The sequence below is a fragment of the Galeopterus variegatus genome, unplaced genomic scaffold, assembly GCF_000696425.1.
Source record: "Galeopterus variegatus unplaced genomic scaffold, G_variegatus-3.0.2 Scaffold89, whole genome shotgun sequence".
NCBI classification, from domain to species: domain Eukaryota; kingdom Metazoa; phylum Chordata; class Mammalia; order Dermoptera; family Cynocephalidae; genus Galeopterus; species Galeopterus variegatus.
In genome coordinates this window covers 925,609-936,322 of record NW_007726200.1, presented here as the reverse complement: position 1 = coordinate 936,322, position 10,714 = coordinate 925,609, and the positions used below count along the sequence as shown (strand labels likewise).

At 35.3% G+C, this 10,714-nt stretch overlaps 1 protein-coding gene across 1 annotated transcript in view; it reads left to right on the top strand.

Moving 5' to 3' along the window:
- ASZ1 (ankyrin repeat, SAM and basic leucine zipper domain containing 1) overlaps nt 1-10,714 on the top strand; it is a 57,292-nt gene that overhangs the window by 282 nt on the left and 46,296 nt on the right. Inside the window, exons 2-5 of the mRNA XM_008581068.1 lie at nt 12-112; nt 542-641; nt 4,009-4,131; nt 6,005-6,116. Of these exons, the coding sequence (XP_008579290.1) occupies nt 12-112; nt 542-641; nt 4,009-4,131; nt 6,005-6,116 (436 nt within the window). The remainder of the gene's footprint in view (nt 1-11; nt 113-541; nt 642-4,008; nt 4,132-6,004; nt 6,117-10,714) is intronic.

The window sequence follows — 10,714 nt, the reverse complement described above, 5'->3', positions numbered from 1 at the left end:
GTGGAACTAAGTACAGTGCGAGCTTCGCGGCCTGGCGGTGGCCGGCGGAGGCGAGAGTAGCGAGAGCGAGGATGACGGCTGGGAGATTGGGTATTTCGACCGGGCACCTCAGGTAGCGGAGGAGGCCAAGTCTTTTCTCAGACTATCGGCCTTCCCTGGCCTTCGAAGGCGAGGAAACTTGTGGAAGAAACTTGCAGGGAAACAGCCTTGTGAAACTTCTTCCTTCTTCACCTGGTTTCTCTTTTTCCCAGTGGAAATAGGGGCGTTTGGACTTAAGTAAACTCGCAGTTCTCCTCTTGTTCTCCAACTGTGTTTTCCATGAGATGCACTTCTTTAGGTTGTCGCTGTAGCTCTTCACTTGGGTTTGGACCCGTCATTACACATTTCCTTTAAAGATAATTTTAGATATGGATTCTTTACAAACGTTGGATATTGGCCAAAACCAAAACAGTGTACTTAGCCACACATTATTGTTTCCTGGTGCAGTGGAAATGAAAATGTGTATAACAAAGATTTATTTTTAAACCTTTGGCTTTTTTAGAAATTAAAATCACCGTTACCCACTGAAGAGAAGAATGAAACATTTAAGAAAGCAATGAGCATTGGAGATATTTCATTGGTCGAGGAGCTCCTGGATTCTGGTGAGAGAGATCAGGGATAGTTTCAGCAGAAGACAAATTGTCTGAGTTCACAAGGGTTTCTTATTTTGAAAGGTTTGTGTTGCTTTTCTGATGGAAACGCAATGTTAATTTATCAGTTGTTCTACACATCATAGTTGACTCTGAGTTCTGTCTGCCTTTTCTTCCTCTACCTTCATACTTGGAATGCCACCCTAATTAACTTCCATCAGTTAGTCAGGTCTACTCTGACTAATGCTACCCCACCCTGATCATTCTAACTCTTCTCAGCTTTTACTTGGCTATAATAGTATGTTTCTCAAGAATTGCTTGCAGTTATGTACAATTTACTTATGTTCTTTCCCACTGCTGTGTTTTGTTTTGTTTTGGTGGAGCGAGCGCTGAGCTAGGAATCAGAATAAGTATCTAGATATTTGTTCCAGATTTATTGCCTACTCATTGGGGTTCCTTGGGAAATTCATTTAAACTTCCAGAGCATCAACTTATTTATGTAAAACATTGTAATTCGGTCCTGGGTCCCACGATATTTTTCTGTGGTTAAATGAAATTTCTAAAAAATTTCTTTAACATACAAATGTAGATTGTTGATTATAATGATTGAAATTATCCAAAGGAGTAACAGGCGTTCACCATCTAGTTGTAAATACAAAGTGTTCACACACAAAATAATTAGATGAAATTTTATATGGCAAAATGTTTTTCTTTTGTGCTAGAGACAGAATGGTTTAGTGAAAAGTAAATCATTTTGGAAACAAGACAGATCGGGGTTTGATTACTGACCATGCAACTTGATGGCTCTGTAATCTTGACCAAGTTACCAAACCTTCCTAACCTTCACTTTCGCCCTTTCTAAAATAAGGATGCATTATATGAAAGGGTTGTTGGGAAAGAGGAGAATTAAAATGAGAAAATACAGTGGTACTTCAAAAAGTTCATGGGAAAATGGAATTAAAAGATAATACCAATCTTTCCGTGAACTTTTTGAAGAGCCCTCTGAGAACATATAGGCATTATGTAAATGTTAGTTATTCTTCTAACAAATAAGAAGGATCTACATGACCGTGGACAGACAGTGAAACCTGAGCTTGTAATTGAAGAATGAAATTGAATAAAATTTGAATAAGTGAAAATTTGAATAAGGAAGGAGGCCTGAATGCCTAATATGAGTATGTATAGTGTTCATAGTGTTGAATGGGGAGAATAGGCAGAAATTTGTTTTAGAAATGAGAATTTGCCTTGGGAGTAGTGGAACTAAGTACAGTGAGAGCAATGAAGGATTGGGGCTTGATATGATTGATGGGCAAATGTGGGTTTTTCAGTTTCTTGAACAGTGCCTACTTCTGAGTAAGTATTTAGTCAACCATTTGAAATTTATTTTTAGTTACAGTAATTTTGAAAGCTCATTTTAAAAAGCCTATCATAAATACATTAGTGTAACTAAACAAATACCTCAACTTTGTCCCTACTCTTACCCCCATTACCGCTAATGTCTCGTTTTCACAGGTAATTCCTGTTTTATGGTATTTTCTTCCAGATGTGACTATTTAACTCTGTTTAAAAAGTTTTAAATTTTGCCTTCCAAAGTCATCATTTTTTTTGAAACATAATTCTCCACCAATTGAAGATTTTAATTAAAAATGAAAGCACGCCTTGAGTCAGCCACTTTTAACAGTTTGAAGATGTCTCCAGTTTTTGTTATTCTACTATGTACTAACATTTTCAGTTCTCTTTAAATTATGAAAAATTTCAGACAGTCAGAAAGGTGTGGAGACTTTACCTTTTACCTCTGGAGATTACCACTCTTCTGTATTTGGTGTAAATCACTCCTATGACTATGTTTATACTTTTACTATATATTTATGTATCCCTAAACAATTTAATGTTATTTGGAATGTTTTTGAGCTTTATAAATATACTTTGTTCATCCTTTTGAAACTTACCTTTTTTTTACATTATGCCTGAAACATACTAGGTGCTTAATAATTTAAGTATTACAGGTAATGATTACTAAGAATTTTTATACTAAAATGCCACAGTTGCTTCTCTTTTTCTTCACAGCTTTTCCTTTCTACATTTGCTGTTACAGTTCGAGCAGTGCTGTCAATAAGAAAAGAATAATGAGAAAACTGATCTTTTCTCTAATCTCATTCATATGCTTTCACTTGCAGCAGTTTAAAGAGGAAAATTTGTTGGAGAAGACAAGTTGGGCCAGCAGTATATGTATATACTAAGATGATTTAATGATGTTTTCTCCCAGTGATTATCATGTACCTTATATCAAGTAAAGGTAGAAAATTGGCAACTGGATATGTAGAGTCTGTTGACTTAGCGACTTAGTGTTTCTGCAGAAAAAAAGTGAGCCTCCCCTCCACCCTCGCAAGTTTGCATTCCCAGTCACATTCCCCCATGCCAGAAGCAAACACTTGATTTGGATCTTGTGTTCACCACTTTATTGTGTTCACCACCTTCTATCACATCTTCTGTGCTCCTCCCCAATCCTAGATCCAATCCTAGATCAGTTCAGCCTTTTTTTTTTCTTTTTTATATAACCAAATTAATCAGTGCTGTTGGGGAAAATCTGATTACAAAGATTTGTACCATTAATGATTTGAGGATTTTAAGGCCAGTTGACTCTTGTTCTTTCTTATTATCTGCCCCTTCCTGTCCCATCTGGATAGTGGCTATTTAATTTTTTTTTTTTAATTTTATTTTGTCAATATACAATGTGGTTGATTATTGTGGCCCATTATAAAACTATCCTACTCTTAAGGTCTGATAGCTCATCTGTGCCTCCGTTATTCTATCTCATTGCTTGTCATTCATTTGTCCAAGGTAGAACTTGATAGTCATTTTTTATTTCTTTTCCATCACCCCTTCTCCTCAAAGTTATTTTAAATTCTGATGACCTTGCCTTTGAAATTCCTTCCCCTCTCTCTCTATTGCTCTTTTGTTTTCCTTCCTCTCTCTCCCCACTACCATTGTTCTGAATTTCATATAGATTTCTAGCCTCATAACTAGATTCCCTTCCTCTTGTGCCATTCTCAACATGGTATTAATGTTGATTTTATAATATAGCTATAATGATATCTATCCATGGATATCAAAGTATAGTCTGCATTTCTTAACAGAACTTTCATAATCTAACCCTAACCTATCTTTTTAGCTTTATGTTTTATCAGTCATTCATGGGTAAATTTTGTGTCGGGAAGGAACTTAAGGGTGTCTTAGAGGTCTGTGTGCTATTTGCAACCCTAGAGATGTATGATGTTGCCTAGGGATAGTACTATGTATAGTACTTAAGGCATATTAAGGTGACAGTGGTTTTTTTTATGGTGGTAGGGCTTTTAAAAGCATGTTTTTATATTGACAGGTATTGGTGTAGATTCCAGCTTTCTATATGGATGGACTCCCCTTATGTATGCTGCTAGTGTTGCCAATGTGGAGCTGGTTCGGGTCCTTTTGAATAGAGGAGCTAATGCAAGCTTTAATAAGGGTAAGTTGTTTGAGGTAACAATGGATTATTTACTATGATTCTTTGATTCCCAAGCAGCTATTATGCAAAGTGAAAAAATATTTAAGCATCTCGAAAAAACCTATTAGTTATATTATGTAAACAATATACAAAGTCAAATTAGAAATGACATTAAAAGGGCCGGCCCGGTGGTGCACTGCTACAGTGCGCCGCTTGGGAGCGTGGCGGCGCTCCCGCCCAGGGTTCGGATCCCACATACGGACCGGCCGCTCACTGGCTGAGCGAGGTGCGGGCGCAACACCGAGGGTTGCGATCCTGTTGCCGGTCCCGGTCCGGTACAGGCGCGACACTGAGGGTTGCGATCCATTACCGGTCATGAAAAAAGACAAAAAGGAAAAAAAAAAAAGAAATGACATTAAAAAAATCTATCTTTCCAAAAAGATAGATTCCATTACATTGTTTTTATAATTGGCTATGTTACTATATATCTTTAACTTCTGCGCTAGAGTTTGGGATATTTTTAGAGGAAAAATGCATAGAAACATCAAAAGCTGATAATTTTGTGGAAGATTACTTGAAAATTGGTCTGTGGAATTTTAAACTCAACTCTGAATTATGTCACTTTGTTGTTTCAAAGATAGTTTATTAAATCCATATGTTTCTTTGTTATTAAATAATTCATACTCAGTAATTTAATTATTTAATCCAGTTTAATTATTATATTGAATTACTGATTACGTATTTTTAATATGTTTTCAGTAGGCAATTTAATTCAGTTCATAATTCAGGTATAGGTTTCATCTTAGAATTAATTTTCACATTAAATCATAAAACTATTTTTATTCTGTTTTCTCATTTGTATATGTCATACAAATTCCTGTCTTATCAGTAGTTTCATGTTTAATCTGTGCTAGATTATGTCATTTAAAAGTATTACTCAATGAATGCTGTACTTAGGAATGAGATTTTTGAAAGTGTAGATAATATTCTGCTCAAAAATTGATTAGTAGTTTTCTTTTTCTGCTTCTCTCTCCTTGTAATCAGGGGGATACCTACAGTTATAAAACACTTTATATTTTTCAGAGAATGTATATATAAATTCTTTTATGTGTCCCACAATAGCCCCATTAGGTAAAGAGGGGAGGTATTAGCTTCATATCTATAAATGAAGTCTAGTAAGATATTAAGACATCACTGGAGTCAAAGTTTATCAGGGACTGGAATCTTCATGCCATATCAGTATTGAGCCACTAATGTAAACCATGGCTGTGGTGACCTATTTTGAATTCCCAAGTTCTAAATTGAGAAGCGACTTTTTGTTTGTTTTTAATCTACCCTGATCTTTGCTGATACCATAGGAGACAAGGGAAGAAGAGTTTTAAGAAATGGGGTGAGTTCAGAGAGATCAAGTAAAGAAGAACTGAGAAGAAGCCAATGGATGCAGCAGTTGCAGCAGTTTCAGTAGGATAGTTTGTAAGCCAGATTTCAGGAGTTGTCAAGTGGGTGAGAAGAATTGAAACCAGAGACCATCGATCATTGTTTTGTGGTCATGAGTTCAGCAAGGCAAAATTTATTCAATCACAAAGTGTTCAAATCCAGGCAGTGTGGCTACACAGTCCATGTGCTTAACCACTTTCTGTTCTTTGGAAGAAATGAGGATGGGGAAGGAAGTTAAGGAATATATTGTAGATATACTTTGGAGATTAAAAGGATTCATCCCTGATCTCATGCTTTGGTGAAGGGAGACATAAAGCTATCTCCTAAGAGTGAGAGATTTGGGAAGAGTTTATAGGATTTTCGAGTGCAATGAATATTTAGAATGTTTGGAAGAATAAAGAAGTCAGTTATAAACACTTCATGTGGTGGTTTTTCCTCACTTTTCTATTTGCTCTAGATAAGCTAACTATTTTGATAACTGCATGTTCTGCTCGTGGCACAGAGGAACGGATCTTGAAGTGTGTAGAACTACTACTTTCAAGAAATGCTGATCCAAATGTTGCTTGCAGGTAAGAGCCTTAGTGTCTGTTCAGAAATGTTGAGGATACTTCCCTTTGATTATGAGCCTGTTAAACATTTATTAAAAATCATTAACAATGTCTGTTTACTTGGCCCAATAGTTGATTAACAAAAATAGGTCATCAGGTCATGGTTCTAATTATGTAAGATTATCAAAGGAAGGAGTTATCATGAAGGTAGTCTTTCAACTTTTAATTTTTACAAGAATGTCATAAGAATTTGGAATGAGAAGGAAAGGAGGACAGTAAACTATCAATTCCTCTGAATTATACGCTCGAAAGAATATGATGATTGAGCTTTAATAGTAAAGCCTTTTAATTTAGTGTTCTGTCTTTGTAATACTTAACAACTGAACAATTTTATACAAATACTAAGGAAATATATGAAAGTGTTTCCATTTTCCTAAGACATCACCAATTAATTAGGTAACAACGTATATGTAATAGTGCCTAGATACATAGAAAACAAGCAGTAAATTTATCCTGCAACTGTTGAAATGTCAGTAGTAATAAAAATGAATCAGATTGCTTAAAATTTCCATCACATTGACTTCTCTCTTAGTCCATTTTCTGCTGTTATAACAGAATACCACAGACTGATTAATTTATAAAGAATAGGAGTTTATTTTGCTCATGGTTCTGGAGGCTGGGAAGTCTAAGAGCATGGTGCTGGCATCTCATGAGGGTCATTAAACATGGCAGAAGGGCAGAAGCAAACCCGTGAAACAGAAAATGGGGCCAAACTCATCCTTTTATCAGGAATCCATTCCTGATAACCTCTTAAAGGCGCCCCCACCAATACAATGGCAGTTAAATTTCAACTTGAATTTTGGAGGGGACATTCAAACCATAGCAAATTCCTTCTTCCACTCAATTTTCCTGGTAAATCTCTCTTTGTGTTTTATTTAATCTTCAAAATGAAGAGAGTAGGAAGTAGCCCATCCAACAGAAATATGTCCAGCATAAATAAAATTATTATTAGTTCAAATGATGATATAGTACCTATATAAAGAAATAATTATGCTTGAAGTCTTTTTTTTTTTTTTTAGAAGTTTTTTACATTTTTGTCAATAGAAAAAAAAATTTTTGGAATTTTATCTTTATTCTTTATTATTTTTTAAATTATTTATTAAAACATTGATTGTAATATTTATGGGGTACAGAGTATTGAGGATCTAATTGAACTCCAGTTTAAAAGTGTTCAAAGGGGAAGGCGGGAGGAGGAATAGTGAGAGGCTAGTTAATGGACACAAAATTACAGCTAGATAGAAGTTTAGTTTTATTAGAGGTTTTTTCCTGATTTAGTTTAATTTCTGTCATTCCTGGACAGCAGCCTTGGAAGGTACTGTACAGCTATAGAGAATTCCCAGGTCTTTGCTGAGCTAAAAATGATTTTGATCTAGTCGTAGCGGTTCTCAAGCAATATCTGTTTTGCCTCCCAAGGTACATTTGGCAATATCTGGAGACATTTTTTGGTTTTCACCACCTGAGAGATGCTACTGGTGTCTAGCAGATAGAGGTCAGGGATGCTGCTAAACATTCCGCAGTGCATAGGTTAGCTGCTCAAAATAATTACCAATCCCAAAATGCCAGTAGTGCCAGGGTTGAGAAACCCTGATCTAGTGTGAGAAAGGTCAAGGCTTATAGAATTGGATGATCAAGATTTAAACAAAGATAAAAAAAAGAATTGGTAAAGAAACTGCCTGCAAATTTTTAGCACATCCATTCATAGAATTTGTTCTGTCATATATGGTGTAATTCCTGGTTAGGTATAACTTGCATCTGGTTGTACCTTGGAATTGGGAAATGTGCTTCAGTAAACTTCTGTGAGTGCTATAATTTTGATTTGCACCTTTGGAAGTAGTCTAAGACTTGCCTCTCTGGTTTCAATAGAAAATTGTTTTTTGCTGGTGCTCTTCAACTTTTTTTTTCTGGACTTCTATGAGATGTTATAAGTAGTAAGGTCTTTACCTCCTCCTGCCGCAATCACTTACTATCTTGTAAACACACTGAAGGAGAAATCAAGCAAGCCAGTGTCATAGGTTCTAGACTATTCTGCCTCCTCAAGAACTAGAAGGTATTTTTTGGTTATATAAGGTAAATGTGGAAAAACATCCCATTTGCATTCAAATGACACCAGGTTAGCATCTCATGCTAAAAACTATAAGGCAACCACATTATAAGGCAATTTCAAAAGTGAAAACCCTAGAAAAGCTGATGAATTTGAAAGAGCACAAGGTTTAGATTGATGTGTGTTAAACTAAAATAAATAATTTTACAGTATAATTGAAGAGAATAAAGCAATCTGTATTTAATTAATAGAGAAATAAACGGGAAAACGAGGGATGCAACTACTTTTTTTTAATGTTCAAAGCATAAAACAATAAAATGATTTAATTGTGTTCTCTTGATAAACCCAAAAAGAGTATAAATTGTGGCAAATAGTGCTTTTAATGCTGCATATTTTATAGGAAGGATGACATGCTGTCAATGTAAAAGAAAAAAGATTTCCAGGACTCAAGGAGAGGTCATGAGATTTGGGGGGAATTTTATAGATAACTCATTAGCAGTGACCAAAATCGAAACCTATTAGAAGATTGGGAGTTTTAGTTTCTTTTAATTACAAAAGTGTCAAAAGATACCAGGGATATATCGGGGAACCACTATCCAAATGTCAAGGAAAAAAACAGATCTTTAGATGAATTTACTTTCAAGCTGTTAACATTGCCTCTGAGCAATTCTTTTGCTGAGAAAAATTACCTCTCAAGAAAAAGAGCACAGAGGAAGAGTCGGCCGTAAAACTTATAAATGGATAGTTTTTGTGAAAGCTAGATGGTCACATACTTGTTAGTTACAAAGGAAGTTGGCCTCTAACTTTTTTTTTTTCAAACTAAAATGGTATCAATAATCTTGTCTCATTAAATGAAAGTAATAGCAAAGTGGTAGAGATCAGATACCTCTAAGCTAGAGACTAAAGTAGCATGGAAGCTCTTCTCTATTCTGTGGAAACAGCTTAAAAGATGGATCTTAGTTTGTAGATAAAATGGAAAAAAGGAAAGGAGGGATGTACTTATAATAGGAGCAGGAAGATAATTCTAGGGGTTTATAGATCTTGTTATGAAACTGAGTCACTTGAATCAAATCGTTTGGTTCTTTTTTCACTAAAATTGGGTGGCTGTAAGAATAAAAATTAAGAGGAAACTTGAATTCCTTGTCTTATTAATTAGAAGCCTTGCTGAGTGGTACTGAAGGAATTCTGTAATAGTTTAAGATTTTAAATTGTGTATAATTTGCATACAGCGAAATACTCAGATTTTCACTGTACAGTTAGATTGGTTTTGGCAAATGCGTACATTCATGTAACTTATACCCCAAGACAGAACATTTCTGTCACTCCAGAAATTCCCTGTGTCCCTTCCCAGTCAAATCCCCCCACTGCCAGAAGCAGCCATGTGATTTGGGTCTTGTTTCTACCACTATAAATTATATTTTTCTATTCTAGAATGTCACATAAATAAAATTATACAGTATCTTTTTGTGTCTGATTTCTTTCTGAGGATAATGAATTTTAAGATTCATCCATGTTGTGTGTATCAGTAGTTTACTTTTTATTGCTAAGTAGTATTTTATTGTATAAATATTCTGTAATAATTGTAATTGATGTGATGAAGTCTTTATGGCCTGACATGAATAGCTGACCAAATAAGGCAGAAAACTGATTGGTTTGGAAATTGATAGAAAAGGCAAAATAGTATATAAAAAGACTGTAAAGTTGTTAGAAGACTTCAGCAGTCAGAATTGAAAGTATTTTAAGGCTCTATGCTAAGGTAGCGTGAGTGCTGACAACATAATATGTGTTTCTCTATCCCTTGGTGCCTAAACAGAGACAAACACCTTGCATCAGTCTTGCAGTTAGCATTGGCTATCCTCTCCTTTATTTTACATATTGAATCACTTATTGGGAAATTGTGTTTGGTAGTGGTTGTGGTGGTTGTCATTCGTTTTGCTTCAAGCAAGCCATTTGTGCGTATGTGCTGAACGTTAATATCAGTAAGTGCTCTCATTTTTTTTTTCAGTATTTTTTTTTTTTACTTCTTTAGGCATTCTAGTTCATTGTTAGGTATTTTTTCGTTCTGGTTTTATTTATTTTTTTAGCTGCTTGGAATCCTTACATGGATTGTTTTCTTTGTTGGTTCATGGAGTTCAGATCTGGTTGTCAGTATATGATAAATGGTAGAGATCTTTTAGGTGGTAGAAATTAAGGTATTCTATCTTCATTGTCCTTTGGAAGTCTTTTTGCTTTTTGGTCTCTCTGTTTGCTTTTAGACACCGAGTGAAGGCAGGGAAAATTGACCCACCCATTCAGCAAATTCTTAGCATCAGAGGACTTAAAAGTATTCTTATTTGATTTTCCCATTGTTTCACAGACCTGTGAATTCTGACCTTTTCCCTTAGTCTACAGCTTGCTTGCCCTTTTTTTTTCCGCCTGAGTTCTGAAAGTGTTCTTCAGTTATTCAGTCACCTATTTGTTGGGTCAATGAAGGAGAAATCTCTTCACCAGTTCTCCCTCAGAGAAGCCTAAGAAAAAC